Source organism: Eupeodes corollae, chromosome 3 (genome assembly GCF_945859685.1).
Source record: "Eupeodes corollae chromosome 3, idEupCoro1.1, whole genome shotgun sequence".
NCBI lineage: Eukaryota > Metazoa > Arthropoda > Insecta > Diptera > Syrphidae > Eupeodes > Eupeodes corollae.
The window spans coordinates 116,732,389-116,752,582 of record NC_079149.1 but is presented as its reverse complement, the minus strand read 5'-3'; the positions used below and the strand labels follow the sequence as shown (position 1 = coordinate 116,752,582).

The 20,194-nt window shown below is 31.6% G+C and overlaps 1 protein-coding gene across 1 annotated transcript; it reads right to left on the bottom strand.

The window, feature by feature from the left end:
* Positions 1-14,391: 14,391 nt before the first annotated feature.
* LOC129951216 (uncharacterized) lies at positions 14,392-17,958 on the bottom strand. The gene is made up of 2 exons (XM_056063256.1): positions 15,693-17,958; positions 14,392-15,631 (listed from the first exon to the last, which is right to left on the bottom strand). The coding sequence occupies exons 1-2, from the start codon at positions 15,894-15,896 to the stop codon at positions 14,798-14,800; spliced, it is 1,038 nt and encodes a 345-aa protein (XP_055919231.1). The 5' UTR covers positions 15,897-17,958; the 3' UTR covers positions 14,392-14,797.
* Between the last annotated feature and the right edge of the window lie 2,236 nt (positions 17,959-20,194).

Below are 20,194 nucleotides of genomic sequence, written 5' to 3'. Positions count from 1 at the left end.
GGTCTCGTCTCAGGCTTGGGGTGCAGCGGGCACGGTTATTTTTTGTTCTACATACCTATAGAACCTAAAAAAACCGTAGGTACTTAGTAAAGTATAGAGAGAAGAAGAGTCTTGAACGGCAAACGGAATATAGGGATAGATTGACTCACTTCATTTCTAATGCACGCCAACACACAGCAAAACTCCTTTAGGAGAGTCCTCCGCTTCCCGTTGCTCTTTTTTTCTGGGTTCACTAAAAGTTACTTGCCCTGCGTCTCCCTACCGCTGCGCTGCTAGCAACAACTGCACTTTACAGTCTGAGTATGAGCCCGAAACTTTTCAAACCCACTACGAGCGTGCTTCGGGTCGGGAAGACCCAAAACTATCGAAACTGGAACTACTGGGAAAGTACCCTTTAATATTGCATTTGGGGAATTCATTTATTTCTCAGTGCTGTTTTAGATGTGGATGTGTTTGTGTGGTAAGGGTACCATAATGTATGTGCTGTGCGAGCGACCCGCCCCAACTTTCTGTCATACATCATTCCGGGTGGTTGCTCTTCGAAACGCTAACTTTAGGCAAAAAACTTTTAACATAAATTTGTGCATAATGAATAAATTATTATGCAGGGCTACTATACTCTTATATTATATACCCTCTCTGTACCGTTCCATCATATCGTAAGGTCCTTCTTGGGGAGTTGCTTTCTGCAGCACCGCCCCGCCGCGCCGACCGCTCCAAACGTTTCGTCTTTGGGTTGAAAGTGCAGCAGCAGCTTATAACAGAAGCTTCACACGAGACGTTACTCGTTATACTTGCTATCACTGTAGCCCTTTGTATGCATCATGCTATAACAGTGAAGGACTCATTTACTTGAGTTTTCATACTTTGGTTTGCGGGACGCGCGCGTTCTGGAAACAACCACATCGCACCGCATACTAGTGGTGTGATTCCTGATGGCACGGTCGGCGTGACGGCACCTTCCTTTACTGAAACGGAATTCATATACCTACTTCGTCCTGATGCCCTTATGCGAACACTCGTTGTTCGCTTGACTCCATGTGTATGGTACATGCGGCACATCCGAGCCATTATGGGTGGTACAGTACATTGCAGATATAGTAACGCTGCCATGGGTGGTAATAGGGTGACATGAAGGCAAAAGCTAGTCAGTATGGGAAGAACTTTTGCGATGATAGTTTTGACTGATATACAACTCATTCTCGGGGATAAAGGATGAGTCGCTAACTGGTTACTTGAAAGCTCCTACAGAGGGAGTAATTTGTGAGTGTGGTGTTTTGCGACATGACTGGATTGCATGCACATTTTCATATCTTCATAATAATTTACATACACACATATAAATAGGTAGGTTGTATATGCTCATTTTTGGATGATTTGATGGAAGCAGATATAGGCTACCAGAACGCTCGGTGTAGCGTATAGTCATCGTCGAATCAGGGTGCTAGGAGTGGAATTAAGAGAAGTAATCCTGCATTCGTTATGTATGGTATAAGCTCGATATAGTTTGTATTATGATCTTTTTTTTGCATGAATTTCCTTTCTGATGGATATGTATACAAAAGAGGTGATTGCTTTGTTCACGCGGTGCTATATGACATATGACAAGTCGATGACGTAACTGCAGCATGCTCAACACTGCACAACAAGTTAAGAATATTATGACGATGATGGAAGTGTTTTGAAGTTGAAATGACACAAACACTATATCTAGCTTGAGTGATGACTCTATTAAAAGAGTTGTAAGTAGGAACCGAAATAAGAAAACATTTAAATAGCTACTTGGCTTCATTATTATGGGATCTGTTTGATGCGGTAAATATGTATATTTTCTCATTTGCTTACATTTTTTTTGTATTGAATTTAAAGATAATCATGTGCTAAAACGGTGTTGTGGTTTGAAGCATATATAGTTACCAGCATTTAATGTAACGTAATGTAATACTGACTGGAAAGCAAGGTAGGTGAGGACGGATTTGGTTGCCACTTTAGTTTGGCTTATTCACAAAATACTTTGACTTCAAAAAATCTTAAGGGTAAATCTACCACTGGAGTTTCCCATGCACTCGAATAATTTCTCTGAATTTAAAGTTGCATTGATTCATGCTTCATTTTCCCAACAGAAATATGGACTGCCATGACAATATCAAAATCCACACTAAAAATTGGGGTTTTCCTTTGAATTATGTAGGTGTATTTGTATCAAAGTTTACCTTGAGCTCTAGGGTCATTTAAATTTTTTTAAAGAGAGTCATAGTCAAGCCACGAAGCAAAATTCTCGTATTTTTAACTTCCCATAGTAAGTTATTGTGATCGGTTCAATTTGTCGATTTATTGACGTCAAAAATATTTCACTCTATAAAAATATAGTTGTTGTTTTTTTTAATATAATTGGCGTTTTTGTTTATAAAAAACAAAATATTTTTTAGAATGGTACTAAAAATTGGTAAGAATTGATTTTTGACTTAAACACATAATATAATGAAAATACATTTATTTTATCATATGATTTTGTATTAAAATCAAACATTGATTTAATTTATTTTTTAAATTTCTCCAAAAATGTTGTTATTAATATTTTGTAAAACTTTAATAAACATCGACATGACATGAATGAAAAGTAATCAGTGTGGGTCGCATGTCAGCCTTTTTTAACTTCCCATAGGAAGTTATTGTAATGGGTCCGATTTGTCAAATTGAAAATTTTGACATTTCTCGACGTTTCAAGGTCCCTAGAGTCGAAATAAAAGATTTTTAGAAAGATGTCTGTGCGTGCGTGTGTTCGTACGTTCGTACGTCCGTACGTCCTTACGTTCGTGACGTTTTTTTCGTCCTTTATAGCTCAAGAACCAAAAGAGATATCAACTTCAAATAAATTTTGTTATACAGATAATAAGGCAGAAAAATGCAGAAAGGGCTCTCAAGAAAATTGCGTGGGTGGTTTTTTTTATCAAAATTTTATATAATATATTGTAACGGAATACCAAACAAGTATATTTTTTGAAAAATTAATATAATGGTTTTTTTATAAATCAATAAAACTGAAAAAAAAAATTGTCACCTCCAAAATTTTACGACTGAAATATGATTTCATATCTAAAACAATTTTGTGCAACGAAGAATAATGTTTTTGACATCTGATAAAATTTTGTGTGAAATCGAATGCACAGTTTTTTTTTATAAAAAATAAAAATCTAAAAAAAACATTACTCAAAGTTTGTAAAAATTGAATATTGATTCAAATATCTTTTCAAAAACTTAAAATTTAAGCTTCAAACTTATTTTATCTTATAAGGAATATTGTTCTCAACATTCTTAAAAATGTTGAGAAAAATCGAATTCACAGTTTTCTTACAAAAAATAAAAACCTAAAAAAAAATGTAAAATGTATAAAAGTTGGTAGAAATTGATTTTCGACTCAAATATCTTTTCAAAACTTTGAAATATTGGCTTTAATTTACTTTTATCTTTCAAAAAATCTTGTTGTCAACATTTAGTTAAAGTTTGAAAAAAATCGAATTGACAGTTTTCTTACAAAAAATTTAAAACCGAAAAAAAATTAACAAAAGTTGGTAAAAAATGATTTTCGATTCAAATATCTTTAAAAAACTTAGAGATAATATCTTCTTGCTAATTTTTTCTTATAGGAAATATTGTTTTCAACATTTGGTAAAATTTTTAAAAAATTCGAATTGACAAAAATTGCGTTGCGACTCAAATATCTTTTCAAAAATTTAAGATAATAGCTTTTAACTAATTTTTACTTATACGAAATATTGTTTTTAACATTAGGACACATTTTGAGAAAAATTTAATTGACTATTTTTTAACAAAAAATAAAACCAAAAAAACAATGTATTAAAGTTGGTAAAAATTGATTTTCGACTCAAATAGCTTTTCAAAAATTAACAATATTGGCTTCAAACTTATTTTATATCACAGAAAATATTGTTTTCGTTTTTCAGTAATTTTTATATAAAAATCCAACAGTTCGTTTTTTCATTACATATAGACAAACTCTTAAGCAGGACAAATCGACAGACGGGATTTGAAGTTATCAGTGTGGGTCGCATCCCACCCTCTTTTCTTATTTTGTTTTCCGGCTATCTTCTCATAGCTTTCCTTTTTAATTGTTTAAGAAAAATAATGTTCAGAAGTTGGAATTATTTTACAAAATTAAGGTCATTTTCCTTGGTGTAATTTCACTTATTTATGATTAGTTTAAGTTTTATATTTTCATCGAAATTCAATCAATATACTTAGTTACCTTCGCATATTTCAGTTTAATAATTTGAATTAAATTAAACAATTGATCACTTCTATGTGTTTTAATAACCGAGAGTTTATTTTTGTCTAATAGCAGAAAATATAACAAAAATTTCAATCATTCAAATTACACAATATTCTTCAATCATATAAACAATATCATATAATAATTCTTGTACATACTAAAATTATATTGAAATCCTTCTCAAAATAATATATTTACACAAACTGGCATTATTATCCTTAATGTATCTTTCACTTCCTGTTTAATGCATTCAAATGTTTCCCATTTTAATTCTTATATGTACCAATAGTATATCCTCTCTGTACAGTGTAGGCACAATACGTAGTACAAAGTATAATATTACTCCCATAAGTAAGATATAGTTTCTTCAAATTACAACAACCCAAGCTATTTGCCTTTTAATTTGCAACATATTCCAGCTGGTTGTGCAATTAAAATAATCCACAACTATTCCTAATATTACCTTATCCCTGCATCCCCCTCCAATAACAAACATTCTAGGTTTCTACTTATATAGATGTGGAAAGAAAAGTCTTGACAAAAACAGAGCTGAGCCTCATTGCAAATTTATTCCATTCGGCCTCATCCACCTAATGATTCTCAAATCTCAACTTCCATCCATTCACATAGTATTGTCGTGTTGTAACATTATGGGGCTAAAAGCAAAAGCAAAACCAAAAGTATAGCAAGAGGCAAAAGCAGAAAGCAACCTTGTTGATGTCGCTTTCAACTACAAAACACTAAATACAAAAACAACAAAAACAAAAGCAAAAACGACATCATAGCAAAGACTACTGTAGTAGGTATAGGTACTGATGCTTTTATCCTTTAGGATGCTTTGCCTTGCCTGGGCGACTTAATTAAATAAACTCATATTTCCAATTAGGAACACAGAATGGTTCATCTACCCAGGAGCTGGCAGCTTGGGATTAATTAAGCCGTTAGTACATTCTAATGTACCTACTCTTGCTCTCTCCAACTCCTATATAGCTCACAATACTATTTCACAAAGACGCACAATTCACTGCGTGTATCTATAGCAGTGGAAAGAGAGGGGGTCGCAGAATGATGTGTGTTAAAACGAATGAGTTGGGGTGCTAGAATAAAAGCAAAATAAAAATAACAGAATTCCCACCATTTCCTGTTGCGAAGTAGCTACCCATCCGGTGATCCACACACATATCCTTTTTTTTGCTTCTATTCCTTCTAGCTTAGCTACAACCTATACCTCTACTCCTGTAGGTACACTATACTTTCTGCTTCTACAAAACAAACTTCCGTTGCGAACAAATTGCAACACTTTTCTCGCCTAATTGAAACCTTGTCCCATATAATCCTTGAGTACGAGAGATTGGTGTTATACCTACAATTATTCTTTGTTGCTCCTTCGTCCTTGCTTGCTTTTGCTTATGCTTGTGCTTATATGCCATCATCGTCAAAGAAGAAGCTTGAAATTTTTTCCATATGTATGATTGTGTTCCTGGGGGCAGATTCACCGTGTTACAATTTTTTTCCATTCGGTATTCGATTATACCAACTAGAAATATATAGCAGGATAGCATAGCGCGTCCTTTAAGCCTTAAACAACATTTTTTTTTCACTGAGCAAAGCTTTAGAAACAAAAACAACAACAATAATAACTCCACTGAACAGAACTGACTGAAATGAAAACAAAAATTATACCGCACAGTGGAATCGTGACAGTATAGAATATATCCTTTATATTCCAGCAGTAGTTAGTATAGCACTCGCGTATACCAGCTCGGAAGGAAACTTGGGGTTATACACTGCATCAGAATGCATGAAATGCAAATCCAAAGTGCGCAGTTCATTGATTCTAAATTTTAGCTATAAATTTTTATTTTACAGGACTCGCTGGAATTTGCACTGGTTTTTTAGATACATATGTATGTATGCATGAATGTAGGTAAAGGCAGCAAAAACATCGTCATCATCATCATCATCGTGATGGGGATGGTGCTGCTTGTGTGTACAAAGGATTAAATTCCAACTCATATGCGAATAAATTACTTTATCCGCTGGATCCTGACCTAAAATGCACGAAAAATTAGAACAAAAAACAGTATAAAAAATATAAAAACTTAGGTTGATGGTAAAAGCGGGACAAAGTGAATGTTGTATTGGAAGAGAGACGACACGTTGTGGTTGGACAGTGTGTGTGGAAAGAATGCAAAAGCAATAATATTTTTAATGCCCGTTATGCGCTTCTTCAATTAAGTAGTATTCGTATAGCTTGGAAGTAAGAGGTCCTGGGTTCAATACCTGCGGCTACCACCTAAAGAAATCCTCCAAGACTTAATCTTGTCATGAAAAGTGCTTTCTCCACTTAGCCGTTCGGTTTCGGCTTAAAAACTGTAACATTACTCTCACAGGGGAATTGTTGAGAGTTGTAAATCACTAGGACTTAGTTCAGAACGGAATGTTGTGCCACCTAATTCATTTATTTTTTAGAGTATATATTAAGAAGTAAAGAGCCTTATTATCATAACCAGTGCGTAGAAATTGAACAAATTCATAAATTAAAAGTTTCAAATAAAAGCTGAAATGCTTTTCTCGTAAGTTGATTAAAAATTTCAAACATCAAAAGCTTCCATGTTTTTAAACATAAGTCTTTTCCTTGTTACAAACCGCTTAAAATATATATGACAAATTTGAAAACCTAACTATACTATTGGAATTGTGTATTTAGTTGACGACATTATATCTTAGTTAGTTGCTAATGTTGTAAAAGTCGATTACAGTTTCGACAGTTGTTACTGTTACTTTATTTAAATGCATAGAGACAACTGTAGTATGTAAATAATTAACGATCTTCCAAAGATTAAAATTCTTTCTATAATAAAAACTTTATCATTGAAGAACAACTTTGTGGTAACACCGGTTTAAACAGCTGACGCACGTTTTGTTTCACTCTCAAATATCTTCAGGTTGGTCTATAATTTAACCATGAATTGTCTTACAAATGAGCAACGCTTGAAAATTATTAAATTTCTTTATCAAATTGCGTGCTCTGTTAAGAAAGTTCATCGCGCACTTTTTAACAAAAAATTGTGTTCAGCGAAGAAGCTCATTTTTGGCTCAATGGTACGTAAATAAGCAGAGTTGTCGATTTTTTAATGAAAATCAGCCAAAAGCGTTGCAAGAGCTAACAATGCGTTTAGAAAAAGTCACAGTTTGGTCTGGTTTATAGGCTGGTGGCATCATTGGACCTTACTTCTTCAAAGATGATGTGAATAGTAAGGTAACTGCGAACGATAAGCACGCGCAACAATCTACTTATTGAGAGGCGTCTTCGGTGAACATTTTATTTCACGTTCGGGACCGGTCAATTGGCCGCCTAGATCGTGCGAATTAACGCCTTTAGACCATTTTTTGTGGGGCTATGTTAAAGCTCATGTCTATACAGACAAGCCCGCTTCAATTTACGCATTGCAAGACAACATTGAAGCATTTATTCGTGAGATACCGCCGACATTTTGGAAAGAGTATCTCGAAATTGGACGCATGAAATAATCTACAAACATTAATTTATACGGACCGTACTATGGATTCAAATAAAGATTTCATACATTCTTTTAAATTTTATGTTTTCTTGAACAACTGTCTTTTAGCTTTTAAAAGATCACCTTATATTATATTACCTGTAAAATGTGAATTATAGCCTTAATATTTCTGGTGTTTTATGTAAATGTTTTTTTTTTTTATAATATTTTAATAACCATTATTTTAAAACAATGTATATCAGTTCCAAAAACCACACAAATAACAGTAGTACACTTGGGTATATACGTACTTTTTTAAATTAAACTAATAATTTATTTACTTTACTTTTAAAAAGTCATTGGCTTCAAAATAAATACACATTTTCTCTTTAAGTCTTAAAATTCCATTTAAAGAAGTTCTGAGCCACTTTAAAATGATTGTTTCTCATGTTATGAACAAAAATAAATAGGTAGATTTGTTTCATTTTATTCTTCGTTGTATTTTGTATGTTTAGAAATTATTAATACAGAACTTATTATACCGTGTTTAAAAAAAATTATATTGTTGGATAATTTCTTAAAATAAAGAGTAAAGATGACAAAAAAACGTGCTCTGTGGTCTTTTCGTAAATTTTGATCAGAAAATTTAAAACTAATCCTTTTAACTGTTTTTCTATAACTTACGATCTAAGTGCAAAGTTTCATAATATTATTTTTAATTTTTAATACCAATGGACAATATTCAAATGGATACAAACTTTATGCTAAAATTGTATACACAATTTCAAAATTTACATTTTTGAAACACTGCAATTTTGTCTGCATTTTCAATATTTTTAAAGCAAAAATAAGAAAAAAACAAGAAAAGAAAAAAAGAAACACCACAATCGAATTTCGAAATTCAAACGATGCAGACATTTAGGGCTCATTTTGTGCTTATTTATTGTTCTAATCCCGATTTGGTTTAAAAATCCCTTCCTCCTCAAACTTGTGGTGTTCCCAGCTTGATGTCAAGCTGCAAACACCATACCTTTAAATTCATAATTTCAAAAAAAACGATCCTAAGTTAGTCAAACCCAATTTGGTATCTTAAGCCCTTACCCCCTTAATCACGTCACAAAGTTGAAATTTTTGGAGACTTTCTTATCTTTAATGGAATGGTATTTTTTTTCAAAACGTCGGGCACAGACATTTTATTTTGAGTTTCAAATTTTAAAATTGTTCAAATTTCGTCAGGGTAATGCAATACAAAAATGTTTGCACTTTTGAAATTAATTTTTAGGGGGAAGCGATTTTTCAATTAAACCGGGATAAGAACTTAACTAGCTTAAAATGAGCCCTAACTTACCCCATCATTAAATATTTAAAATTTTGTTTGGTTAAGAAAGTCTCCGAAAGTTTTAACTTTGCTACTCAATTTAGGGGGTAACGGATAGAGATACTAATTTGGAGTTTCGCTAACTTAGGAGCACAAAAAGAGCCCTAAATTCTCTCATCGATTGAGTGATATTAAAACATCTAGCCACATAAATGATGTTGCCTTTTGCAATATAAGGATTCGTATTTTAATTTTTCTTAGACCGAAGAAGATTTTACTATAGTCTTTCTGTGTCAATCAAGTCTTAAGTACTTTGAAATAAAATCTCTTTCATAAGAATAATGTATTTCGATTTTTCTTTCCATCCATATTGTTGTTACTTACACCCAGTACGTATTCAAATCACACCCACACCTACCACATTGCAAAACCTGCATAGTGTTAGATTCTTTTATTTGGCTAAAATAGTTATAGGTGCCCACAGAGCATTTGCAGCACAGTCAAAGAGCCACCGAGTCAAATAGCGTTGCACAACCAGCCATCAGCGCAGCACCAGCGTCAGGACTCCAGAACCCAGAACTAGCACCAGCACCAGCACTATCCAGCGTCCATTTTCAATGTGAAATATGAGCTTGCTGGCTATTTGTATCCAAACGGGAATAAATAATTCCCTGGGGAATTTCATTAAATGCAATATTCCGCCCATTTGGAGCTATCCTCTGTAGAGGTACATTCGTTTGCTTTGTTTTTTCGTTTATTTTTCTTTCTTTCTGCTTTGCTTTTAGCGGGCGTTATTCAGTTTCGTCCTGGTTGGTAGAAGGCAGAGGGGTTTAGAAGAGTATATTCAATGAGTGATCACTTTGCAGCGTTTGTTTGCGCTGTTGCGTCAATAGTAACACGGCGAATATTTCCTCTCTAACACAATAAAAAGGATTTTATTTTTTAGTTTGTTAGCTGCATGGCTTGGGTACATATATATTTTATGTATTGTTTCACTGAATGCTTTCATTTTTCTAGGACCCTATGCACCATGTGAGTAAAGAGAAAGAGTATTTTTTTAAATTCAAAACCTAATGGCTCAAATTTAGCGCGTAAAAAATATAACCCCTTATTCCTTGCGTGGGTTGCCCTTAAAACAGTGAGAGGGTATAGAGAGTGCATAGAATTGATTTGCATGCCCGCAGTTATTCTAGGCTTTTGAAATGGGGGCGGGGATGTAATTTTTTCTCATTTAAAGTGGCATGAGGGCCATTTGCCAGTCATATAGTAACATGTAGGATTGTAACGTTACTAGCACATATCAGTGTATTTAGTAGATATATGTTTATAACTACCTATATAGGGGTATAAGGGCGTTCGGCTGTAAAATATTTCACTGTCCATCCAGAGACCGGATGTATTCACTTTGGTGCGATACGCTAATACGTTTCCACTGTATATATGCAGTGCCAGAGTGTGCTGTGCATTTCGAGGGCATTCGTTTAAGTTGAGTTATCAAATTAGGGATTTTGTTTTGTTTCATTGCACGCGCGTCCTAGGTTATACATTATACTGCATGCATAAAAGAGGTGGCGAGGGGAAGAGATGGGGGACAGCAGCAAAAACTGAATCAGAAAATTTTGTGTTGTGCGATGGTAATGTTCTGATTTCGGATGTGAAGTGTATTCCCATTAGGGACTTGCGTTGTTTTACGCTGTTAACTTTGTTTTTTCTTTATTTTGAAACCATTTTTTTTTATATGTACATAGTTATAGATTATGTATGTTTTACACAAAGTTAGTCTTGCCAGCAGGATGCGCTTTTGAACAGTCAATTGTTGTTGTGTTATATGTGTACCTATGTTTATTCATATATAAAGTGTGAGATTGATTAGTTCATAGATAAGAGCTTGAACATGTTAGGAACGTATCAAAAAACTTTCATGTTTTTAAAGGGAAAACTTTAAACTTAAAATTCTTTAAATGGGTTGAAAACAAGAGTTAAAGTTTAATTGGATTTAATTTAAAAGTGAAGATGGGTCTTATTTAAACAAATTTAAGTTAAATCGATTGTTCTTTTTGGGTTAAGGGTGTTTTTTTTTTAAGGTTTAATGAAGGATATTCGTTTGAAAGCTCATGCAGTCAAAATAATAAATCAAAATTCTCACTTTATTTTTTTATATAGCATTCCGACTTTAAAGTGGAAATTGAATGCTAATGTTAAACTTTTTTATGTAAGGTTGTGATATAAAATTGATGTAGGTTTCAAGGATGAAAAACTTCTATTTTAATTACTTTTATGAACTAGAAGAAAAGTCCTGAATTTTAACTTTCATGTTTAAAATTATAAAGAACGACTTTCCGACTCGTATATAGGTATATCTTAACTCTGTTTGTCCGGATTTTGTCCAAAGAATAAAAACATAGTAGAAAAAAATATACACGTCAATGCGTACGACGAGGACGTATATTCTTCTTACGGTATATACAAAGATATACCTACTTGTACCTATTTAGAACCCAATTAAAACAGAGAGAAAAAAAAATATATATATTCAAATGATCCCTTAAGCAAAGTAAATGTAAATACGTGTAAATTGCCATCACGTGCATGGAATGATGGCGGCGGGCGCAATGGGTCTGTTTTTCGTGCCTTTGCTCCATTTTGATGTTAAATAGAAAGAAATAGGTTCCTATCTACCAACCTACTATAAATAAAAGAAAAAAGAAGTGCTATAGGTAGGTATAGCCCTCCCTTACTCTTGTTTTGTTGCTAATAAATTTTGCTTTTTAAATTATCTCGGTATTTTTGTGTTTTGTTTTTTAAACTAGATTGGCTACAGCTCCACACACCTTTAGAGAGAAGAGATTCTTTGGGTTTCTAGTCAGGGATGCGAGGGCTCACTTGTGGGAATTGGAAATGAGGGATGGGGGGAATGAAACCACAGAATCAACAATCTGTTCTATGCTTTTGGTCTCAGGTGGTTTGTCCTTATATATAATATTATGTAGGTTTATGTATGTGCGGGTTTGTGAGTTTTTGTTCGGTGGAATAAAGCTCCGATGGACGTTAGTTTTTCCCCTTCACGAATTAATTAAAAAGTCTGTGGGTCTTATCTAATTAAAAATCCATTAAATGCTTTCGTCTCCTCATTATGAACACCGCACAAACAGAATAAAATAAGAGATTCCTTTCTCTCTATCTCTTTCTCTCTCTGGTAGAATTTATAATTTATGGTTTGAAATTTAACTATGCTTTTTAAAAGTGAATTATAAAAACAAAAGACGTTGATTGTAAAATTAACACCCCTCTGTGTGGATGATGATGATTATGTCAAAATCTCATTGATGTTTTTACACAGGGTCAAATCACACAATAAGATGAATTGGTTTGTTTTGATTCAGGAGTAAACTGTTTCCATTATGTATTTACTTTGTTTTTTGATTAAATGATTGTAGTTTGATCCCAGCCAAACAAGGATTTAAATTAAGATGAAAGGATATCGATGTGTTTTCATGTAGATAGCCCATTTTCACATTATACAAAATATTGAATTATAAAAAGTCTGTCAAAAGATTTAACTCTGCGATTAAAAATTAGTTTTTTTTGCATGAGATTTCACGTGGGGGTGATGTGAAGTAATCACCGAGATCACAGGCTTAAACAAATAATATTTTTCCAATGTGCCGTACTTAATTGCATTAATAGGCCTTAAAAACGAATGAATAAAGCCTTTAAATTTTGTTATACAGATAATAATGTAGAAAGGACTCTCAAGAAAATTTCGTGGGTGATTTTTTTACCATGGGTGATTATACAAAAGTTGGGAAACTTTTTAGGATATTTTTTTTACGATAGTTATTAAATTCAACTTCTACAAATTTGGGTGTATATGATAGCTAATCTTATTCCAGTCACTTTTTTGAATACATTGTATGATATTTCAGAATTTGACTGCCAGGGGACTGACGAGTATTAACAGTTTTGAAAGTATTATATTGAAATTTTTTACAAATTAGTAAAAATCTCTTAGGATTTATTAATGATAACGTAAAATCACTAAGTAACAATTAAAATTAATTATTAATACGTAATACTATAAGAAAATACCATATCAGTTTTTAAAACAGATTTTTGACATTTAACATGAAGTTATTCAACTATCTTTTACAACTTTCACATAGTTTTACCAAATATTTCTATGTAATCAACAAACAATATGAACAAAATCTAAAAATATTCATCTTAAAAGTACTAATGATCATTAAATAAAGAACAATAACTATATACCTAACACTGGACTGACGCCATAGGACTGACGAAAAAGACGAGATTTAAGATTATAACCAAAACTAATGTTGTTTTTTGTAATTTCGAGTATCAACAAACTACATTTTAACAAATCAAAGAATAATATGAATACATAAAAATAAACTTTAGATTAAAAAAAAAAACTAACGACTCGCCATAGGACTGACATGTTGACTGGCTTAGCACGGGTATAGACAACAAAACATAATCCAAACTCTGGTACAATGATGGTGGCCGTCAAATTGTGCGACCCGTAACTAACTTTATTACCAACATTAAAATTTAAAGTGAAATTTGACGTTGAGTCGGCGACATTTCGCACGAATTTTAAATTTAAATAACACAACGGACTGATAATTGAAACTGAACACAAAATATCTTATTTTTTTTTAAAGTGGAGAACACTGCATTAAAAATCACAGATTGATCTCAATTGATAAGTTTTCTAAAATCAATGATAATTTTTAAGACAGCTACGTATTTGTTGGTTTTCAGGGTTGTGATATGCCAAAGGACTGACGTTTTAAGAACTATTTGTGTTTTTTTTAATAACTTGTTTTCAAAATGAATAACTACAATTGAGTGACCAAATAAAGTTCTTTCCATTGTTTTAAAATAAATTGTAATCTCAGTAAAATATTATAAGACTTTGTATATATTGGCTGATGACATCGAGTAACCCAACTTTTGTATAATCTTCCATATATATACATTAGGGTGATTCAAAACATTTTTTTTTTTTTTTTGCAAACAAGCTTAAAAGTTCAAATTCAATGTAAAAAAAATGCCAGTTAAAAGTTGAGCCCTTAATATTAATATTAAGACTGTCCGCATCGCGTTTTTCTATTTCCCGTAAGAATAATATGGAAAAATTATTCTCTGCACTTTTTGAATTTTATTGCTAGTCTGTCATGTATTATAAAAAAGAGACTTTTCCTTATTTTTGTAGAGAATCGAACGCTGTACAAAAAAGGTCTCTAATAATTTTTTGATAAACCTAATAGTTTACAAGTTATTTAAGGCCAAAGTTAAATTTATCGAAAATTTTAAGGTTTTTGATGCATTCCAGCAATTTTGATGGTTTTATTGGAACAAATCACTCAAAAAATTCATGTTTATTTTAAATTTAGTTACTTAGACAATCATTGCTAATAATTTTTTGCAATAATGCGACTAGTGAAACTTTTGAAATTATTTTTAGCATCGATTAGCTTCGAAATCATAGTCCATCTTTTTTGTTTAATCTAAACACAAAAGATTTTGTTTAATCATTTGTAATACTCACAGAAGGAATATATTAACTAACAATGGGTTTGTTTGAATAGAAAAATTTATTCACTTTTTCAAGAATTATTTTTAAAATTACTTAGTCTAATGTAATATAAATTAATATTGCTATTGAAGACTTTTTTTTAAACAATCTGGATAGCGTTGTCGATGTTCTCGAACTACCTGTAACAAATACTGTAGTTGATTTTCATCTTTGGTAAGGTAGTTGTTGTATTCTTCGATTAATGCAACTCCTCTTTCTGCTACATCATTTGTTACTTTTAATGCTTTAAAATATTCAGCACATTCGATGTAATTTTCGTCACTAGACCAAATTAAAATATCCTTTTCTAAAAAATCGCTTGGTAAATCAAATTTTTTAAACAACTCCAATGATTGTTTTGATACAAAATCACTTAAATCTTTTTGTAAAAATGATTCGTGCTCATTTTCGAGTACTCGATACCGCTGATCCATTGTTGTAGAAGCTGATCGAGAATTAATTTTCTCAATCATCTTTCTTTTTATTTCAATCGAAACATTGGAATCAAATAAAGAGATAACAGCTAATTCTTCATTTAAGTACCACAAGTGCTCACTCATTTTAGCACACGCTTTTTGTGAAATTGCTGCATCAACACGATCATAAGTAATCAATTTTTTTAACAATTCCAAATCATTATTTGGTGCCAGAATAGCAGATGTCGCCGTATACCACATTTTCAAGTAAAATACAATCACAAATATACAAACTTGTCGTAAAGTATTTGTTTCGCGTAGTGAAAGATGAAATTGATCTCGAAACATAAAAATTTTCAAGCTGTAGATGGCTTTTGCCATCCACCGCGCATGATGTATGGCACCAGGACGCTTAAAAATGAATGTCTCTCCTGACCAGCTGTTAAGAAAAGCTAGTGATAATAGTAACAATTCTCGATAATCGTCTCGTGGTTGAGATATCTGAAATTAAATTCAATAAATTACTTATGTTGAATGAATAAGTTTCGTCAATAATTTTCACCTGTAAGCAATTGTTAATAAATGTGACAGTTTCGGCACGTTCATTCGTTAAGATATCCGCGACAGCTTCATCTTCCATCCCATTTTTGTACTTTGACTGATCGAGTTTGTCCCAAGAATTTTTGAAACGACCAAATATCGGTACATTAGGACCAGATGTCGTACTCCAGTATATTTCAAAGACTCCTCGCAAAATAATTTCCATTACGTGATGGCGGCATGGAAGCCATACTAACTTCCTTTTCAACTCTTTTTCAATCAAAACACATGTGCCTTTGTGAATACCTACAAGTGGAGAAAAAATTTAAATCAACAAATAAGATTAAATATAAAAATTTTAGAGTAATTTATTATTTGCATAAACTTTACCAGTGTTGACAGCTGGCGTGTCAAAACACATTGCTTTTACGTATGGAGCTACATTCCATTTTATTTAAAGTTGAAATAACAGCTGAAGCCGGTTGATGTGCTGTTCCACTGTCAGCTTTTGGAACTCCAAGAAGCTGATCAACTCCATTAACCGATAGAAGAATCGCAATGCGATCTACAGATTTTTTTTCAGAAATATCGCACAGAACTTTACCGTCCCAATGCACAACATAACGGTCGTCTGTGCGAAATTCGTTTTTCAAATCTTCAACGATGTTCGTACGAAACTTATTACGGCCTCGATAAAGTGTACTATAACTAAGATTGAGGGTGGAAATATCAATCCCTACGCTCTTATACGCAGCAGCCAATACAAAAAGAGCGTTCCGATTACTAATTTTTCCTCGATCAAGTGCTCCAGCAAGTTCAGGCGTCATTATGTCAATCTTCGTAAGTTGGCTCGCCGGCATTTGAAAGTCAGATTCTGGAATTGATGTTTGACTAGACGTGGTCGCTGATAAATCAGATTGAATAATCCAGATTGTTGTGAGGTTAAAAGCATATTACTTTCAACCTCACCTACATCTAAAAATATAAATATTAATTCAAATTTACCAAATAATCATTTCAATTTGAAATAGCTATCAAAAATGTTATAAACGTACCAGCACAATCAACAATCACATCTTCATCGATTTCTTCCGGTTTTGAAGCATTATCGATTAATCCGAATCGACTTTTTGATCTTTGGCCAAAAATAATTTTTGATCGTCATTGATAAATTTTTCGACATTGAATTGAGCAATGTCGAATAAATTTTTTAATTTATGACCAAAAATTGACTCTTTCTGCTTCTGTGTCTTTGACCGTCTACGCTTGGAACTTTTTTGTAAGTTTTTCACTTGATCTAAGAGGCCAGAAAGGTTTTTTATTGCATATTCTGTTCCACACGTTGGAATTCCTGCTTGTGACCACTTTTCTTTCACTTTATTAATAGTAATCAAAAGACATTCTCTCCGTTGTGCTTTTAAATTTTTCTTATGATAAAGATATACTGACATAACCTCTTGTACGGAAGGAAGCTTACGTCCATCAAAATGTTCAATTACATTGTTACCAATAACACCACTTAAATAATCCATGGTTAATGGATTGCTCTTATTAAACAAAAATAAGATTAAAAGTCAAATTAACCAAATAACTATCAATATTTTATGAAAATACTTCAACAAAACAATACACGGAGAAAAACATAAATAAATTTTTCCCAGTATCAACAAACTAAACTATTTTATTCACAACTCTATTTATAACGCACTTTAAACTTATTCCCTAACATTACACCTAACGGCGTGCATCATTGATATGCTTTGTCAGCGACCTTGACCTAGTATTCGTGCATTCACCTTAATGCACCGTTGTCCGTAATACGATACCCACCAATCGTGGGAGCTTATGATTGTATGCTGTTTTGCTGATTTGACAAAGAATGGTCGCGCGTGTTAACTAACGAGGTGTTAACTAACTATGTTACCGACGAAACGTAAAAAAATTTCTTTCTGATCGGTCAATCAATAATGAATTAATTTTTCAGCTTTAATTTTGGGAATTTAAATGAGCATTTACAGACTATTGGATGAACAGATAAACAATTTAACATAATTTGTATTTTCATACACAAAATTTATAATAAATCTTTAGACTATTCGATTTTTCTTTGGATAACTACCGAGAATTATTAGCAATGATTGTCTAAGTAACTAAATTTAAAATAAACATGAATTTTTTGAGTGATTTGTTCCAATAAAACCATCAAAATTGCTGGAATGCATCAAAAACCTTAAAATTTTCGATAAATTTAACTTTGGCCTTAAATAACTTGTAAACTATTAGGTTTATCAAAAAATTATTAGAGACCTTTTTTGTACAGCGTTCGATTCTCTACAAAAATAAGGAAAAGTCTCTTTTTTATAATACATGACAGACTAGCAATAAAATTCAAAAAGTGCAGAGAATAATTTTTCCATATTATTCTTACGGGAAATAGAAAAACGTGATGCGGACAGTCTTAATATTAATATTAAGGGTTTAACTTTTAACTGGCATCTTTTTACATTGAATTTAAACTTTTAAGCTTGTTTGCAAGAAAATTTTTTTTTTTGAATCACCCTAATATACATATATAATATATATAGGTGTACCAAAGGTAAATAATTTAGTTAGCTCTAAATAAATTGTAACGTGATAACAAACCATTACAATTTTGGAAACAAATCTACTTAACGGTTTTTATTATAAATCAAAAAAACTGAAAACAAATTTTTCACCTCGAAAATTCTATGAATAAAAAAAATGTATATCCAAAACAATTTTATGCAATGAATAAAACCGTTTTTAACATCTGATAAAGTTTTGAAAAAAATCGAATCTACAGTTTTGTTTATAAAAAATAAAAACCTAAAATAACATTACTCGAAGTTGGTAAAAATTGAATTTCGACTCAAGTATATTTTCTAAAACTTTAGATTATGGCTTTAAACTTATTTTATCTTATAGCAAATATTGTTTTCAACATTCGGTAAACTTTTGAGAAAAATTTAAAAAGAAAATTAAACAAAAGTTGGTAAAAAATAAAAACTTAATAAAAATTACTCAATGTAATTAAAAATTGATTTTCAACTCAAATATATTTGCAAAACTTTGAGATATTATATTTAAACTACTTTTATCTTTTAAAAAATATTGAAAAATCTAATTGAAAGTTTTTACAAAAAAACTAAAAAAATTAAAATAATTACTCAAAAATAGTAAAAATTGATTTGCGTTTCAAATATCTTTTCAAAAAATTGATATATTGGCTTTCAACTACTTTTATCTTTTAAAAAATATTGTTGTCAAAATTCAGTACAATTTTGAGAAAAATCTAATTTACCGTTTTTTTTACAAAAAATAAAAACCAAAAAAACAATGCTAAAACATGGTAAAGTAAATTTACTTTCGACTCTAAACTTTTTTTATTTTACAGCAAAAATTGTTTTCGATATTCAGTAGGTTTTTGTTTTAAAATGCAACAGTCCGTTTTTTCATAAAAAAATAAAATCTAAAAAAAAAAATATCCAAATTTGGCAAAAATTGATGTTCGGTTCTTGATATCTCTCAAATTAATTTCATTCATCCAATTTGTAAAAATTTAAGAAATACCACTAAAATTGGTAAAAACTTGTTTTCGACTAAAAATCTATTTAACAAAACTAGATTTTCAAACTTAACTGTTTCTTGATATGAAAAATATTGTTGGTTATTTTTAAATCTGTAAGAATAATTTAATGGCAAACTATTAAACAAGACAAATCGACAGACGGGATTTGAAGTTATCAGTGTAGGTCGCATCCTAACCTCTTTTAAAAGTAATCTCATATAAAAGTAAAATTTTCAGAAAACATCTAGTTGACAGTAAATTTTTACAAAAAATAAGTCCGAGAAAAATGGACAAACATTCATGTTTGACTCAAATATTTTAAAATCAAATAAAGATATTGACGCTTAACCTTTTAATCTTATTTTAAAAATAGAAAAGATTAGAAATGAATTCCAATGAAGAATTAAAAATTGTCAATATCAGTAATACACAGCCTTTAATGAAAGACCCTCTTAAAAGCATAATTTATGAATATAACCGGTCTCGCACTCGAAATTTAAGAATAAAATTTAACAATGCAAATAGTGTTAAAAGAATAACATTATTAATTAACAAGAATTTAAATATTAAGCTTTAAAAAACTGCATTTTTTCATAATAAAGGATTTTCTCATTTAAGTTCCCATTAGTTTAATGGATTCGTGTTTTATTGTGCTTAGAGCTATTTGACAAATAAAACTAACACAAAACTAAAATTGCTCATTAGAACACTGTGCAGCGTGGTGGGTATTCTGAAATATGTACTCGTTATTCGTTCGCACGAGGATATTCACTCACTCCTTATATTTGGAAATATCCTCCGCACAATAATAATTCGTCTCCTTCATCATTATTCCTAGTTTTGTGTCTGAACTAAAATAATAATTTACCCACTGGCAATGCGCTCTGTATACTGTATAATGCTATGTGCAGCGCAGCTCATAAAACTGATGGCAT

Bases quoted from the DNA above. Each gene is read 5' to 3' on its own strand.
- LOC129951216 (XM_056063256.1), bottom strand. From the start codon at position 15,896: ATGGAAATTATTTTGCGAGGAGTCTTTGAAATATACTGGAGTACGACA. The intron at 15,632-15,692 runs GTGAAAATTATT...ATTTAATTTCAG, and splicing joins TTATTAACAATTGCTTACAG to ATATCTCAACCACGAGACGA.